This window comes from Anas platyrhynchos, chromosome 2, assembly GCF_047663525.1.
Source record: "Anas platyrhynchos isolate ZD024472 breed Pekin duck chromosome 2, IASCAAS_PekinDuck_T2T, whole genome shotgun sequence".
NCBI lineage: Eukaryota > Metazoa > Chordata > Aves > Anseriformes > Anatidae > Anas > Anas platyrhynchos.
The window spans coordinates 153,690,675-153,709,109 of NC_092588.1; the positions used below are offsets into that span (position 1 = coordinate 153,690,675).

At 40.8% G+C, this 18,435-nt stretch overlaps 1 protein-coding gene across 2 annotated transcripts in view; it reads right to left on the reverse strand.

The window, feature by feature from the left end:
• Positions 1 to 8,342: 8,342 nt before the first annotated feature.
• SCN5A (sodium voltage-gated channel alpha subunit 5) overlaps positions 8,343 to 18,435 on the reverse strand; it is a 207,351-nt gene continuing 197,258 nt past the window's right edge. For both annotated transcript variants that reach the window (XM_072033864.1, XM_072033865.1), the window contains 5 exons: positions 18,144 to 18,197; positions 16,104 to 16,245; positions 15,384 to 15,484; positions 14,631 to 14,901; positions 8,343 to 13,148 (listed from right to left, as the gene is read on the reverse strand). In XM_072033864.1, the coding sequence (XP_071889965.1) occupies positions 11,914 to 13,148; positions 14,631 to 14,901; positions 15,384 to 15,484; positions 16,104 to 16,245; positions 18,144 to 18,197 (1,803 nt within the window). In that variant the 3' untranslated portion in view covers positions 8,343 to 11,913. The remainder of the gene's footprint in view (positions 13,149 to 14,630; positions 14,902 to 15,383; positions 15,485 to 16,103; positions 16,246 to 18,143; positions 18,198 to 18,435) is intronic.

Sequence of the window (18,435 nt, forward strand, 5' to 3'; positions counted from 1 at the left end):
CTTAGATGCCTCTGTGCTCTGAAGAGAGGGACAGCTGCTGTTACGAGAGATGCCCAGAGCATCCTTTATGGATCAGCAGTAGTCATGCTGCGTGTGGGGGGAGGAGGAAAGCGAATTTACTGCTGAGTCAGATGCATTTGTCTCACTCCGGCCTTGGGTCCTGTGACAACATTGCCATCGCTGGTGAGATGAGTTGTCTCCACCACAGGGAGCCTCCTGTCTCCCTCTGTGACCCCCTGCAAACAAACAGGAAGAGATTTAGCAAGCAGGAAGCAAAGAGGACTGCAAACCACACTCATATCATAGGCTGCCAGCTGCCTGGGGCAGTCTCCAGCCCAGCAGGTTGTCTCCCCAGGAGTGGGGACAGCAGTGCCCAGACCGTGCTTTGCATTCCTTGTGGTCATCTTCTTGCGAGCCAGCAGACATTCGAACTCCACCAACATTAGATTTTGTGGCGAGCTTGTAATGTAAGTGTAACTGAGCCCTTTTGTGGTTTTGGCTTCATTAATGTTGCACTCTTTTTCAGAGGATAAAATAGCCTTCCTTCTCCATCCTCTAAAAATGAAGAGCTTGCTTTGGCTCTGACAAATGTCTTCAGGAGCTCAGAATGGAGAAGTAGAGTCCTCTCTTAGTGAATCTCTCTCAGAAAATCCTTTTGCAGCTGTGTATTTCCACATACACATACGCAGACTTGCTTTTGGGTTTTTATTTTTTACAAGGTGATGAGATTGGTCAGCCTTGTGAAAAAAACATCAGACATCTGTTCTTCAAAGCACACAGTTCCTAGGAGCTTGCAGGGAAAACTCTCAAACTAGAATATATCACACTTCTTGGTGACTCGGCAGGTCAGAGAGGTGTTTCATCGGGACCAAACAGAGGAGCAGCCTGGCTGGGGATCTCCCTGGGTTACTCCCCTGGCAGGTAAGCCTTTTGTTGATATGATTATTCCCATACCATTAAACAAGACATGGGTAGGCATAGACCTCAGTGGGGACACACCATCATCTGGATCCCAAAGCTGTCATCTTGCTCCTTGGGCACTTTCTGGTAGTGGAAGCAGCTCTGCTTGGGGGTTTCCCCAGATTATCCCTTGCCACTCACATTTAATCCCCCTATCTCCTCATATCTCTTCCCTTTTCTCATTGATTCTTTCCCATTATCAGCTGTTTGTCTTCTTAATTTTTCTCTTCCCAGAAGCTGTTTTCCTTCTTGGGAGGTCTCGAAGCTTTGCTAGAGGCTGGTCTAGCAGCCAGCCCTGAAGTTTGAACTGTGAAAGACCTCCAAGACGCTTCTGATCTGGTAAATTTGCAACTCCCAAACATGTTATTCAGGGTTCAGTCTGGCCAAGGACTGTTCCAGCTGTTCTAGGCAGGTTGGAAGGTGAGACCCTGTTCAGAGGGATCAGAGTTTAATCCTGCCACGCTATGTAGCCTCTAAGCAATAGAACCAGCTACGTTTCTTCTTTGTTACCAGCATGGAGATAAACTGTATGAGCTGGAAATACAGTGCAAGAAGTGGTCCATGCAAGTAAAAACCTGCCTGGCTCACTGCTCCAAAGCTACTGAGGTCTGAGGTTAACAGTACATCTTTATTGCGCTCACCTAATTTCTACACCCAAAGTAAAATATAATAATCAGAAATTAATGAGGTTTTTCAGGAGTAACTTATATCCCTACAAATGGGGAAATAAGCAGAAAACTGCCATTTGGAGACAGTGTACAGAGTCTCAAGCATTTTGGAGGGGTAGGGGAGCAAAGCCTGTTTCATGCTGGGTGTGAGGCATTGCCTTGGGCAGAGTGCTTTAGCAAGTGCTGTAAGTGAAGGAACGTTGGAGTCGTATTAAAGAGCCCACCTTCTCACAGCTCTTCTCAGTGACACAACACCCTTAAGAAAATCTGTGTCCTGCAGGCAGACCTGTCTGACCCCATTATCTTGGGAGGGAGATGAGTGTTTGCAGTGGGAGCTCTCCTCCGCACTCTTTCAAAGACCAATACAACGGAGCAGCAAGGTGCAAACATCAGAGTGACTCACAGCAGGCTGAGCTGAAATAGAGATGATATCGAAGCATTAGTAACTGCATCTTTGCACCATGGCATTTAGAAAGTCAACTTTAATTATGGCAAAGCACAGCGGAAAGCAGACTTAGAGGATAAAGAAGCTGGTTGTGAGTGGGCATCACTGGAAGTCTTCCTTCTTCGATAAAGGGAATTATTTGCTGAGTAGGCGATAACATCAAACTGACACCCCTGGAAAGAGAGCATCCCAATTTAGGATAACATCACGAGTATGTTTTGCTAGTCGCTATGAAGGTATTTACATGCATCTAATCCTTGCAGTCAGCTGGTGTGAGAGTCAAAGCTCTCAAATTAGAGCTGGGTAAGGACCTTAAGCTTCAGGCTTCAGGGGTTTGGACACAACTCTGAGACCAGAACTGTCATACTTGCAACCATCAGCTACCTACACCAGGAAGGGAGAGGATTACAAAAACTCAGATCACTAATTATAAACATCACCAGATAAAAAGATTCCTACAAGATCAAGTTCTAATCTCTCTCTCTCTCTCTCTTTTTTTTTTTTTTTCCCTCTGGAGATCCCTCACTAATTTTATTTGGAGTTTCCTGTAAGACAAAGCCCTAAGGAGGATGCACCCAGGTTGATTTCATGGAGGTGATAATACGGTTTTGCTGCAAGTACCCTTTTGTTGCGAATTCCCAATCTGCATTGTGACACTGAACTGACTTCAGAGGTGTAAACCAGAGTCATCCCCCATGCCCCGTGTCACGTATAACTTTATAAAGCTCTACTACCCCTGTTAGATTTGGACAGGGGCCATATTTACTGACTTCTGGAGACTGGGTAGCCCTTCACCTTCCCCTTGTCAATGCCCAGGAGTGTTTCTATGCCAAACACTCCAAGAATGTGAAGGCTGACTAATCTTCAGGCTGATCTTCCCACAGAGGCTGAGGTGTGAGGAGATCACAGCTGCTGGGTAGCAGGTTCACGCTCTGGCCCCTGAAGCTGTTAAGTCCTTGAGACCCTACCCAAAAATAAGCTCTGCAAGCGTTGTGGCTTATGGTTCCCAGCACATGCACACCACATGTGAAATTCAGGACGTCCTCCTGTTGGTGGGCAAGAGCACGGGTGAATGGTTGGTGACAGATTGGGGCTTTATCCTCAATGGTCACACCTGACTCCTGCACACCCATTTGGCTTCTTCTTGCACCATGTGTGCCTGTTTTTTCAGGGGACAATTTATCTTCAGATGCGCTAAGGCTCGCAACAGGGTCAGAAGCCCAGTTTCACCTTTCTGGTCAACCACTAAAAGCTTGCAGCAAAATGAAGAAGTCCTTCCTCAAGTCTAGTAAGCCTCAATCTGAGAGGAGTTAGGTGATTTCTCTGCTGGCCTCCATTCTCTTCTCAGTAGAGTTGGATCATTCATTTAGCCCTGCTCTATTGCCAATACTATTGCAAGGAGCTGCATTTTTGGCAGGCACACACTCCTGGATAAAGAAGTTTCACTATGGTTTCAACAGCAACAAATTTAAGCTTTAAAAAAATATATATATAAAAATCACATTTTTTCTTTCTTATCTTATACCAACATCCATCTTTTCATTGTGCCGTGTTCTTTGGAAAGGAGAGAAACCATGTGGCTTAAAATTGTGGATAAGGGCAGCAGCATTTTGGCTGAATATTACAGGGTTTCAGAGGGGTTTTCCTCTGATAATGAGCAGGAAGAGGACTTGAATCCAAGTCCCAAACTCAACCTTGACTTTTAGAATTCAAATAATTAAAGTGGATCTTATCGTCTTTGCCCATATTTTCGTCTGCCTCACCTTTCTCTTTCGACCTACTGTATCTCAGGGCTGTGCTACACTCTCTGGGAGGTGAATCCAATTGCAGGAGCACATCCAGACCACTGCCCTCTGTGCCTCCCTGCTGCCTGGACACAGGGGTGCCAGGTGGGGACAGTCAGGGCAGCCTTCTGGGCAGTGAAGCCCTGGGGCTGGAGAGCCTGCCCAGCTAAAGCCTGCAACATTTCTTAGGGGATGAATGAATACGGGAGCACCAGTTGTGCAGATAAGCAGTTATCTGTGCTGCACACACAGGGAGGTGTTCATTGTGGCATTGTGCACAACCCTGAGCTACATCACTGCTGAGTATTGAGTTGAGCATCTCCTATTCGAAGGGATTTGTCCCAGTGTCATCACTGCTGAGATACCTCTTGGTTTACACTCACCTATCCACTGCTCAATAGCTGCTCAAAAAAAGCAAATCAAAGCATCTGTGTACTCCCACCTCTAAACCTTTCTCATGCTTTCTCAGTTCCTCAAGTATTTGATGAGAAAATTCCCTTCACAGAAGTGTAGCAATGGAGAGGCACACAGGCTGATCTTACCCCTAAGATGTATCCTGCCATCTCCTCATCAAAATGTACAGTAGGTTCTGCCCTGAACATCTTCCCACTACACAGTAAAGGCAATCTAAAAAAATCTTGAAGCACCAGAACTGACAACGTCTGATTTCCCATGCTTCTCACCATGGAGTTGATGGTTCCTGGTGGTTAAGCAAGTGCAAATTAATTATTCCCCCTTCAGTTAAGGTAATTGTAAGATTTGTCATCTCTATTAAAATGTTTTGTCTTGCCTTGAGACCTGAACTCCTCACAACTTTCCCTAACACCACAGTGGATATCTCCCTGGCTGCTTATTTTCACAAAACTTGTAGAAATTCACTTATCTTTGAGACTCCTCTCCTCCTCGGACATTGCCAAGACAAGCCATGCCCACAGTTTCCTTCTAGTATGACCTACGTGGTCCTAAAATAAATAAATAAATACATAAAAATTCATTTGGATACAATAAAGATGCAATCCACGATGTGACCAAGTCCACCAAGGGCTGGATTGCCCGATGTCACATTGGGACCCAAGGCTCCAGGTTTATGTCCTCTGTGTGAATCTTCCTCACTTGCACAGCTTGTCCCTGAGCTAAAAATGAAAATTATTTGCTTTATGCTTGGTCTGCAGGTTTGAGGAGATTAAAAATTAAGACTAATGTGAACAACTGGGACAGTCTGTTTGAAAAAAAAAAAAAAAAAAAAAAAAGGTTGGAAACCTGGCTGCCCTAAGGGCAAGTGCTAAATTCCCCTAGGCTTTAGGATGACCGGGATTTCACAGAAAACACAGACTTTTTAAAACACAGGTATGCACTTCAAGTCACCTTTTGGCAGGGGAAAGGATTTTAACTCTTTGCAGGGCCACATTGCATGATTTTATCATAACTTCCTCAGTCTTTGCTGCTTTTGTGTTAAAGCCTCTTTGTGTGGGTGTGGGTGTTTTTGTTTGTTTCTAATATAGTTATTAAAGAAAATAAAATCTTGAAAACATGAGCACAGAATCGCAGCCTGGTGAGGCTGGCAGCACCTCGGGGTCCCTCAGGCCTAGCCCCTGCCCCAGCAGGGCCACCCAGAGCAGGGTGCCCAGGCCCATGGCCAGGCGGCTTTTGGAGCTCTCCAAGGAGGAGACCCCACAGCCTCTGGGCTGCCTGGGGGTCAGGGGAACCTCCTGGGCTCCAGGCTGGGCCCATGGACTCCTGTCCTGGCACTGGGCACCACTGAAAGGAGACGGGCTCTGGCCCTGTTACACCCTCCCTTCAGGTGTTTACAGATGTCGATAAAGCCTCACTGAGCCTCCTCCTCTCCAGGCTGCACCGTGCCAGCACTCAGTACAGCTAATTTCCAGGGCACAAAGCCCCCCTAAGGCCACAGGCTTGCACTGTCTGACAGCCCACCAGCAAACAGGGTGACCGCAGGGATCTAACCCTGGAAGCTGTCTCCAAAACTTTGCCGTGGCACGAGCACACAGCCCAGGAGCCGCTCAGAGGCTTGTCAGCTTGCTAAAATAGCTCGTGTGGAGGTGCTGACAAAACCAGGCCCACGCTGCGGTCCAACACCTCCAGCCCTCACGGGGTTATCGGTGACGTTTGACTCTGAAGCATTTTTTTGCTTGCTGCCAATAGCTATTCCCCTTGGCCTATTTGCTTTCACATGCTTTCCCTTTGACACGGGTGCTATTTCTTTGCAATATGTAAACACTCAGAAGGATTTCCATGTTTGTTCTTCACCCAGCGAGACCCATCTTTCACAGCTAGCTGGCAGAACTGACATGCAGAAGCAACCCTATTCATTTACAGTTTTGTGTGATTTTTTCTTTCCTTTCTTTCTTTCTTTCTTTCTTTCTTTCTTTTCCTTCTTTCCTTCTTTCTTTCTTTCTTTCTTTCTTTCTTTCTTTCTTTCTTTCTTTCTTTCTTTCTTTCTTTCTTTCTTTCTTTCTTTCTTTCTTTCTTTCTTTCTTTCTTTCTTTCTTTCTTTCTTTCTTTCTTTCTTTCTTTCTTTCTTTCTTCCTCATTTTTTTTTTTTGACCATGCTGCTGTCTTTTTTTCTCTTGTGTTAAACCCACTTCTGTTCTTGTCTCAGCACCCCAGCAAATAGGAGAAAGATTCATCTCTGTTGTCAGAAACACAACACTTGCTGTCATCCCACATGGGTGTCCTTTAATACCAGAACCCAGCACAAGCTTCTCAGTGCACCACATTTCTTTTTACTTCTGCTCTTCATACAGCAGCTTTTGATTACTACAAAAACTATGTCTAAACCTAAAGCAAGGTGCTAATATGTGTATATATATATATAAATTGCCTGAGTTTGCTTGCACTGCTCTTGTTGTCTATGCAAACATAGACTTATATCCAAAACGATCCTGGTACTTACGAGCTGATCTGCATCAGAAGTAGAGAGGAACTGAAACCACTGCAAAATCACAAGGTGAATCTGGGGATTGAAGGGCCTGACTCTAACCTCAGAGGCTGCAGACAGGTTTGATTGACTAGGTTTGAGGATTTGTAAATTCAACACAATTTGATTTCAAAAAGCAAGCAAGCAAACAAAAAATCTCTGTAAAAACTGGCATTAACTGAGGAGCCAGTCCTCTTGGTTCCCTGCTAGGGCTGGAAAAAAACAAATCCTTTTGAAAAAAATAGTCAATATTTTTATGAAATTTCATCCTGAAATGGGAAATATCTAAACCTTTTAGAAATTTCTTCAAGTTCTGCATGAAAAGGAGGAGAGGCCCATAAACCAAAACAGCCCCAGCACGGTGATGGTAGCACACACATAGGAGCTAGGCAATTCTGGTAAAAACGTAGGCACTGAAATCTTCACAGTAGGGATTATGACTAAATTTCCTTCCCATGGGAATTTTGCTGACAAATTCTAACAAAGAACATCCTTATTTAACCTGACACATCTCTGTAGAGAATTTTTTATTTAAATAAATGGTTCTTTCAAATCAAAAATACATTGCTGAAAAATTTTCAGCCAGATTTATTCCATATACATGATTACTCAGAAGTCATATGATTACATGACACATACTAGTAAATGCTAATTAAATATTAAAAAAAAAAAAAAGTCAGAAAAAAGTCAGACTGCCCCAGGTTAATGTAAAAGTGATAATAATAAACTGTTTTTTTTTTTTTTAAACTAATTCAAAAGACTGATTGGAATTGTTCACTGTAGTTTAAACTGTCTCAGTTTTCTTCTGTTTTAATGTGATTAGAAACCTTTCCCTGTTTAAATAGAAATCAGAGCACTGAAAAAGAGTAACTAAATTGGTGGAAGCCTATGTGGAGATAAGGCTGATTCAATCAATGCCAAGAAGAGTTAAGGGAAGAGCTCCAAGTGTGGTCATCCATCTCCTTCCAGGATTATGGCATGGATGATTGTTTAGTGAGGATTTTAGCATACAACTAAAAAAAATAATAAAAACCAAAAGGCAAATCTGTATAATTACACTTGAAAGTGTAAGAAAATATATTATTTTTTTTTCTGTTCTCTTAGTGGGATCTCATATTTTCAGTAAAACTCCTACTCCTCCAACTAATTCTACCAGGCAAGATGGGTTGAAATAACAATGCAAGGCTCATCCTATAAATTACTCTCTTTGAAGAAAAGCTTTTGAGTCTGCTTCAAATCCGGCTGAAGTACCCAGAAATTCTCCATCAATTTCAACAAGCTTTGACTCAAGCCTTTAATGCCCAGTAGTTAGCCTTACAATGCAAGATGAACTGGAGGGGATTTCATTGACTGGCCTTCTAATAAAAGTCACCAAAAAAGGTGCTGAACAAAGCCAGAGAAATCACATAAATGTTGGTAAAATAACAAAAAAATAATTGGCACAGGAAATATTTGTTATCCTTATTTATTTAATAAAGAAACATAATAAACTTGATTTTTTTTTCCAGGTACAAACAGCTTAATATGTCCTATGATATTGGCTGATATTTTCCTTGCTTTTTTTTTTTTTTTTTTTTTTTTTTTTTTTTGTAGCTTGAGTGATTCATGTAGTAGACTTTATTGAACAAATCAACAATAAAAATGGTAGCACTCACCATGCTTATAGACAGTGTGGGCCAACTATTGAGTCAGTATCTTTAACTAAATCACTACTGCACTGGGAGGTCATATCATTGCTGGATTTGGATCAGCATCTCCATTAATAAAGATCTGCAACTGAGGATAGCTCAAGTTTTTGAGGGGAGTTCTGCATACCATACAAAGATACCATACTTTCTTTGGATCTAAAGAAATGTTCAACAAAATTGAAAACGCAATGGAAAACCAACCTTCCAATTACAAAGCCTTTGAAAGTAATTTACAATTAATTTTTAGATAGTTGTAATGTAAACATCTATAGTTAAGATCCTCTTTTAGATTTTTTTTTTTTTTTTGAAATAACACTTTTTTTAACAGGTTTTGGGTAGAAAACAATCAGTTGTATTGCATTAGTACTACAGGATCTCACAGCAAGGACAATAAAATCTTTAATGCAAGGGTGAAATGACCACAGAAAGAGCTCTTCTCTAATATAATCATTGACCAGCTAATCTTCCCCTTACATCCTATTCATCATTGGCCTCACACTTATTAAGAATATCCGTTGAATATATTAAGAAGGCAAGTTCTAATGTAAGTGGCAAATAATTAAAATATTTGTAAAACAGAGTGATCAACACAGCACAGCTGTGTGAAGGTTGTTTTATATATATATATTTATTTACTATTTTTTTGGTTTTGAACACTTTATATTGTATGATAAAAATCAGATAAGAAATGCTCCTTTTTCTAAGTATTTTTCTTTTTTTTTTTTTTTTATTCCGAAGCTTTAAAAGGAAAATAATTTTGCCAGTCATCAGCCAATAAATGCTTGTTCAGCACGTAATTCACTACTATTTCCTAATTAAACAGTTTCATTGTAGGCAGCAGCTCGTTTCTAACGATCAATAAATCCCATTGAGAACAAAACATTTTAATCAGTAAGTTGTGTCCTCTGAGTGTCAGCCACTCTACAAACTCACAAGATACTTATATATGTATAGGTATAGGTATGTGTGTATATATATATATGCATATAAATATAAAAATCGCATACTCTTTCTGGGTGATATGTACAGTCAGAATAAGATTACAGCATAAATACACAGGGAATCTGTATAAAGTTTCTCTAATTTGAGAAGCCTTGAGCAATTTTCTTTTTTGGGAAATGGGGGTGGGGACTGGGGGGAGGGTAGTGAGGAGGGAGGAAAGAATAAAGAGTGTTTTCACTTTAAGGAACAAAGAGTAGTTCCCTTAAGTTAGAATCTAATTACATACAAGATTTAAAGGCAACAAAATCTCCAGAGGAACAGCCCTATGTTATACACCATAGACATGGGGTTAAAAGGGCAAGAGAGCATGATTATAATAATACTTATATAGTACATTTCACTCCCTTACAGCACTTTGCAACCAGAAAGTCTTACAACACCCCTGTGAGGTAGGTAAGTATTATTATCCCCATTTTACAGATGGGTAAACTGAGGCACAGATAGGTTCAATTATTTGCCTAAAAATCATGTAGTAAGAATCAGGAATAGACCCCAGGAATCCTGATGGTAAATCCTCTGAATTAACCAATAGACCACTCTCAAGTGAATGCCTGAGACACCTCTCAATGAATGGAGAGAATATATTAGCCCATATTTACACAGATACATAGTCATCCTTTTGACATGTTGTCTTTACATTTTTTGTCTTGTTTAGAGGACAGATAACAATGGCCATAGACAGACTTCACTGTAACATGTTGCTTTAATTCTTGTTGCCAACCAACCCCATGTGGATTTTGACACCTTTACAACCTGGGATGTAACTAAATGTCAATCACAATACACCTTAAATACATTCTTGGTATCTTTGCTTCTCCAAGGTGAAAAGCACAGTTACTCTTCCTTAAAGTGCAATGGCTCATTACAGAAATCTCAAGATTTTTCATGAAGTCCAACCAAACCCAAGTACAATCAGTCTGAAGGTGAAAAAGAAAGAACTCATCTGCAATGACAGATTTCTCTCTACGTTCCATAAATACTTTCTCACATTCTATCAAGGCTGAAAGTTTAATAATAAATAATAATCTATGTACGCACGTAAAACCTCTAATACTTTCTACAGCCACACATCCACCTTCCACTCTGTTGTCATTTCTTTGGCCTGAAGCTGATGGATACATCAGCTGTAAATATTCCTTTGCGTGCAGGAATGAGGATATTTTTATTTTTTAGCAGATTGTTATTATTGGTTCCGCTATTTCTTGTCCTTCCCCAGTACTCTAACTGTACTGTCTGATAAAATGAAGGATGGACACTGAGAAGACAGGTTTCTAAACATCAGAAGTTACATACAGATCCAGGGGCAATTCCCCTCCCACCTTCTTGATCACACCGTTGCAGCTGTTCCTCATGACCCAATTGATGTTGTTATTATTAATAGTACTATTTTTTGGAGTAATATCGATGCTCAGAGTTTCCAATAAGGCTGCTTAGCTCAGTGTTCTTGGGAAAATGTAACCTATCCCACGCCCTTAACAGAAATTTTGCCGGCATAGATGGTGCCTTGGAGCACTACACACAATGTGATGCACTACTTCTATGGTGAGTTTGATTGCAGTATTCAAAGCAGATTCTTGAAACATACTAAAAAATTAGTGCTTTTATTAACAGTTTTACAAACAGAATCCATTACTGTCTAGTTTCCTGAAGGATAGAACAAGCCATTTCTCCTATTATTTTGACATCAATTCCTTCTCTGTTGTTGTTTTTGTTTGTTTGTTTTTGTTTGTTTTCTATTCTTGCTGATGAGCAGTTGCAAGTCCCAAAGGGAAGGGCTTAGTGTAATAAACAGTTAAATTGTCGCTAATTTGATAGTTTTGCAACAACTTTCCTCTTCAAACGATGGGGATCCCACAAGTTCCTATTACCTTGACTCAGAGTTCATCATGAAGAGTGTAAGGATCATTAATCTCCATGGAAAAAGAGACTTTTTTTTTAAGTAAAAAAATATCAAATATAATAAATTTATGAAAGACCATTCACAACATATACAGTAAGTGTTACATTTTGCTACAGCAGCTGTGATATATTTTTTTTTATCTTTTTAGAATGCAAGGTCATACATTGCCATAAGTAAACACACTATTATGAGTAAGACCTTAAATGAATGTATACAGCCAGGCTTTATCTGTGGATAGATATACATTGTGTTTACTGTTTTACAGTTTAGCATATTTGTATTCACACCATTGATATAACAGCTATGACCCTGCCAAGATTCTTCCTGTGCATATATAAATATAAATATTGAGCCAAGTCAAAAAGAGCAGGGTCAAAGGTTATATGACTTATTAGACTCCTGTAGTTAAGGGTAAAAACTCCATTCTTTCTTTTGCAACTAATGTTTAATAAGAAGGCTGCTTCAATCGTGGTGTAGTTACAGCATTACATTCTGTAAACAATATTTTAAAGCATTCTAAACAAACATTTAAACAATTGATTCTTTATCCCTGTCCGGCGAGAGCAGACAATCTATAGCCTCGTCGCTTTTGCTCGAGTCTGTCAGCTTCAGCTGGAGATTTTCACTTGTCCCTCTGGTGACGCTGTCGTAGGATGGAGGGAAGGACGTGGAGGACAGCGTTTCTGATTTGTCTATTGGCCTGCCGTAGTTTTCATTCATCATGAATGCAATGAGACCCTCCTTCTCGGGTGCATCGTCCTCAAGGATGCTGCCGTCAAAAGTTCTGTGCCGGTACAAGTAAGACGCCTGCTTCATGGAGCGCCGAAACAAATGTCTCCTGTAGGCCCGCTGGATGACAATGGCAGAGACCTCTTCTTGTTTCCGTCTGAGAGTTGTTGTTATTGGTTCGTAAGAGATCTTAGACGGATTCGCCGCCATGAACTTTTCTTCCATTTGTATTTTAAGGGCATCCATTTCTCCAGATTCTCCTAGCACCCTTTTTGTAAAAGCAAACAAAATATCCAAGCAATGGATCCTGTCTCCACTGACCATGGGCAGGTCCATTGCTATGAGTTTGATTTTGTTTGGTTTCGCTATGCGCAAAGGTTCCGACAGTGCATCTGCAAAGTCTGAAAGTGCAGAATACTCAATAAACTGAGTGGCTTCAGGGTCAAACTTCTCCCAGATTTCATAGAACATATCAAAATCATCCTCACTTAGAGGCTCTGTACTTTCCTCAGTGGCTACACTGAAGTTCTCTAAAATAATGGCTATATACATGTTTACAACAATGAGAAATGATATAATGATATAAGTAACAAAGAATAAAATCCCTACGGCAGGACTTCCGCAGTCTCCCTTTGAACCATTTGCATTTGGAAGGTTTGGGTCACAATACGGTGGTCCGGTGTTCAAAATAGGATTGAGAAGACCATCCCAACCAGCTGACGTTGTTATTTGGAAGAGACAGAGCATGCTGTTAGCAAAGGTCTGGAAGTTGAACATGTCATCAATCCCATATTCCTTCTTAACATAGGCAAAATTAGCCATGCCAAAAATGGCATAAATGAACATGACCAGAAACAGCAAGAGGCCAATGTTGAACAGAGCAGGTAAGGACATCATTAAGGCAAAAAGGAGAGTTCGAATTCCTTTGGCTCCCCGGATGAGTCTCAGGATCCGGCCAATCCGAGCCAAGCGAATGACTCTGAAGAGTGTAGGAGAGAAAAAATATTTCTGAATGATGTCAGAAAGTACGGTGCCTTAAAAAGAAAAGACAAACAGCGAGTTAGTACCTTGGAAATAATCCCTGATTCCCTTTAGAGAAATCAATGAGGATTATGGACAAAATCAATGAAAAGTTCCACAAACTGAAAGACCCAAGATAAAGAGAATGGCATTGTCATTAGCATTTTCATGCCCATTTAATCCATGCAAATTTTGTTGAGACTATGAGCAAAGGTGTTGATGGTAGGTGCAGTTTATTAAGGGAAAACTCATTTATTGGAACTGAGAAACCAGGATCAGTTCAGACAGGACACAGATATATGCAGCTTTTGATCATGACCCACCTGAGCCATTTATCTGGAGTGCAGCTGGTCAGAATTTTTCTGATTTGAAAATACTTCTCTTTGTGAAGTGTTAGCAAGTCAGCATTGTGTGCTGAGTCTATTTTTATGAACTATCAACAAAATGGTGCAAGTTCCTACTGGAAATCAGCTTGGTTGCTTGCTTATTATTTTTTCCACTTTTCTAAATGACTGGTAAGCTTGCATCCCTGTGGCTAAACTCTCTTCCCTGCAGAAATAGAGCAGCTTTTTCCAGATTGTCCAATGCCTACAGTCTCCAGACATAGGGAGCCATGCCCAGCCCATGTCTCCCCACTCCCATGCTGGCAGGGGCTCTGTTGGATAGCCCAAGTCCCCTCTATATCTGAAAACACCTGTTTGATTGTGGGACAGTGCTTTGGCCAATCTGACAGCTCTGGTTAACTGGCTGCTATGGACAGGTCCACAGCATCAAGGCTCTGATGACAATTGTATGCCCGTGATGTTCCCTGGTGACCCAAATCTCTGAAATCTGAGTGGGCTTCGCTGATTCAATGCCCTCAAAATGCAGGCTGATCTCTGGGCACCGGGGATCTCTTGCATTGAGACTTTGCAGGCTTCTTGGTCCACCAGAGGATTTAGAGCAACAGGAGCATCAGTCAATGGTTATCTTTTCCTAACATGACACCCTACATTCACCTACACAGGGCCAACAGCCAGACTCACTGCACCTGCCTGCAGCTGACCTGAAGGACTTTTTCATGCTGGTGTACTAAAAAGTAAATAACAAAAAAATAGCGATTCACATGTGCGCTTTTCATGTGGCATTTTCACTTCTCTGTCTTAGGCTGTTATCCAGAACACAGATTAAGTGTATGGAGCCAAACCATCTTTTATGGTCATGTACATTGGAATCAGAACTAGGGTGTGATAGGATGATATTTGTTATCATTATCACTACCATCAGAGTTTTGTCACCCAACAGATTTGGTTGTCTAATACATCCCATCATTTCCACGATCACACAAATCTTAGTGTTACATTGCATTATTTAAATATTAAAAATTGCTTTGGATCCAGTTCTCTGAATGCACTTTATTACACGAAGCCTTCAACTCTGTCTAATTAAGTTTATGTTGGTCTTTTTAACTTTGGAGTTTGGGTGAAAATGCTTCCCTGCCACCCAGAATCACCTACCTACGATAGACAGAATCACAACAACAAAGTCAAAGATGTTCCAGCCGTTGGTGAAGTAGTAGTGCCGCAGAGCCAGCATTTTGATGATGCACTCCCCGGTGAAAATGGCAACAAAAAGCATGTTGATTTTGTGGAGGATGTTCACTTTTTCTTGACTTTGATCATCCGTTTCCACCATCATGGTAACCATGTTAAGGCAGATGAGAATCATGATGGAGACATCAAAGGCTTGTTTTGAGACGACATCAAAAATAAAACCTTGGTATTTGTTCTGGAGGAAAGGAGAGGGTTGTTAGGAAATTCGAACTGTGTCAAAATGATGACATGATTGTCTCCTGATTCATCAGCAAGTAGAGGAAAATAAACTACATACTGTTTCTGATTAAAATTTCAGAAACAAGAAGATGATGATGGATAGTTCGATGATAGGGTTTTCAAACTCATTTACTCATTACAAACTACTGGAAAAAGACATTGGACTGGGGCCATGAATTCATTCATTGCAGACACATGGCCACTGGCATGTCTGCGTATGTAAATTGGACTGTTAATCAATATGGCAGGACAGTGGGAATTTTATACTACACCATTTCCTGGCTTGCAAATACTGGCCAAAATCAAAATATGTAAATACAGAGTGGTTTTCGTCTGGGAACTATCACCTTTTCTGTGCTGGGAAATTGAATTACATTTATTCTATTAAATAAATCTCCATCTATTACACATTGTTAAACTGAATTATGTCATTCTTACTAGTGGTCTTGGGATTGGCTTTTGAGGTTTCTTAGATCCCAGCTTTTTCATTGCGTTGTAATACTTTTTCTGTTCTTCTGTCATAAAGATGTCTTGGCCACCTAAGTATAGGGTGAAAACAAAGTTGTTACTTTTGATGAAAAGAACTGTCTCCATCCAAAGTCCAGGGCTTCTGGACTTCTCTTTTCTCATTTCTCTTCTCATGCTGCTTTCATCAAATATCTAACAAGGGTCTGAAAAGATGTAGTTCTGGGAGCTGCTTATTGCATGGAAGTGAAGGGCAGGAGACAGAGCAGTGCAGACCATCAGGGGGAAGCAAGACTCAGTGTTAGATCCTGTTTGCACTGGAGATAAATGTAGGGACAGAGGGAAAAATATAAGAACTTCATCCCTTTGTTTAAAGCCTACAAAGCAGTCAGAAACACAGCTCTTGGGCCAGCCTGCTGCACACCTGAGCATGCAGTATTTGCACCAGACCTCCCATCTGCCTGGAGATGCTTCACTGCTTTCTGCAGGGAGCAGAATTCCCATCAGTATTTTCAGAACACTCGTCCTATGAGGAGATTAGGACTGCTACAACTGTGCTTTTGTAAAAGTCCTGCAGGGTGGTTGTGTTAACGTTAATCTCAAGGCTAACGTGGCAAAGCTGCTGCTTGTAAATCTATCCCTTGCCCTGGTCTCTGCAGTGCCTGCAAGGTGATATGCAGCATATGCAACTACTTATCTTTTTCTTCTGCTGGTTAAAATTGTCAATGATGACACCAATGAAGAGGTTCAGTGTGAAGAAAGACCCAAAGATGATGAAAATCACAAAGTACAGGTACATGTACAAATTACATTCCCATTCAGGCTGCTCCTCACACTGCAAAAGGAAAAGGGAAAACACAAAAATGACACGAGATCTGTACAAATCAAAATATTAATGCAGTTCAAAGAAAGCTGTCCGTCAGCAGCAAAGATTATGAAAGAAGAAAAACAGTGTAACTGCCACTAGCAGAGTCAGCACTCCACAGTCTCTGCTGAAGTTTACTACTGGTATCTGAAATGCCACGGTCAATTCAGCTACATTTCATAATACTGTCACAGCGATCACACTGCTTCAAAAAGTGGAACTTCAGAATAAATCCTATTAAATGTTCTCAGTCTGAACCCAGAAGGGGAAAAGGATCAGTCTTCTGCTTATCCCTAATTTTGTACAAACTAATAGTACTTTGAAAAAAAAAACAGAAGTATGATCGCAGTATGATTAAATGTTACTGAAAAATCACTGCACTGAGAATAAAGGTATTTAGAAGTACAATCCTCCTTTTATGATGAGTAGAAATGAACCATCAGATGGCTGCTGTAGAATGGTTAGTGCCTTCTTAATAGAGACCTCAGTCTGCAAAGCATTTTGATAGCAATATCCGCATCAGAAAGAACTTTTCTAAGGAGGAAATGGTATCCAAAAAACCTATGGCACAAACCTGGAGTCACAAATCTCTGGAGTCCTGGGCTTTCAACAGCTTATCTAGCTCAGGTGGAACAGAGAAAGGAACAAACCAGCCTCTTTCAAAAAGGCCTGCTGGCACCAGGGGTGGTGCTGGCTTTCCAGATTCTCATCTGCTGCTTGTGTGGGCATATGCTTTTTTTTTTTTGGGGGGGGGGTGAAAGAGCTGCAATGCCAGGGTTTGACTCTTACTGCTATCAGTTTTCGCTCCCTTAGTGTCAGTATCTTTGAAAACTTGCAGTAGGTAATGCCTTCAACCAGCAGCAAAGGTACCAGAGATCTCGCTGAAGGACCGAGTGATGTGTTCTGATAGCCTCAAACCACATGTAGTGCATTTATAGCAAAAATGCTTGGCGTTGCCCTACCAGCTTCAGGTATCTGACTGAAATATTTGTATTAGAAGCTCACTTTTCCCTAAGTGCCATATTTTCCCATGTGTAACCCTCATGTTTCATTCAGTAGCAAGGAGGATGCACATGTACATGTGGAAGAATAAATCAACACTACGAGCTGTGCTATCACAGAATCATAGAATCACAGAGTGGTTTGGGTTGGAAGGGATCTTAAAGGTCTTCTAGTTCCAGACCCCCTGCCATGGGCAGGGACACCTCCCACCAAACCAGGTACTTCTCTGTCTCACTGATGGCACGAGGATTTTCCACCATTTGTCCTTGCATTCAGGGCTCAACTCCCTGTTACTCAATTTAGCCTATCAAAATCTCATTCATACCCAGTAGCTACCTCAAAAATTAACAGTAAGAGTAATCTTGTGCCTTTAAAATTACTTAAAAAAAAAAAAAAAAGGAAAGAGACATCTCCTTCTATTCAAGAAAACCAAAAACAAACAAACAAACAAACAAAAGCAACAAAACACGCACACACAAACAAAACAAAACCAAAAAACTTTTAAATAAGTTCCAGTAATCAAAGATTAGATCCATGAAAAATATGGCTATCAGTGGTAAGAGCAGCAGAAACACGGAAGACAGTTTAGGATTTTGGCAGACTCAGTCTCACTCTGGAGGTGTCACTCTGTGCTGGGAGTTTTGCAGTACAAATAGATAAATTGGTTATATAGAATTGAGGGCTGCACTTGATTTAATCTCAGGGTCATGCACAAGCTGCAAAAAAAATGAAGGTCTGTAATGGTCTCAAGCAAAGTAAGACAGGGACTGGCAACCTGCATGTATTTTTGTTGTTGTTACTAAACATCGTGAATGCTGCAACTGTCAATGGAAAAGGAAATAATTCCTTTCCTTGCAGTGACCTACCTCTCGTGAATCCACAGCTGCATACATAATATCCATCCAGCCTTTAAATGTGGCCTGAAAAGAAACCACAAAATACATAATTAAGCATATTAAATAAGCCTATCTTGAAATGATATCATCACTGTGATGACTTTCCAAAATAACAGTGTAGAGCATGTTCTTCACAACTAATCAATTGTTTCTCCTTTAAAGCAACGTGTACCCATGGGTTTATGTTCATTTAGTCATTTAAAATCATTCCATAATGGTTTTCTCCTGGAGACTTTCATGTTGTTTTCTGATTTTCTGCAAT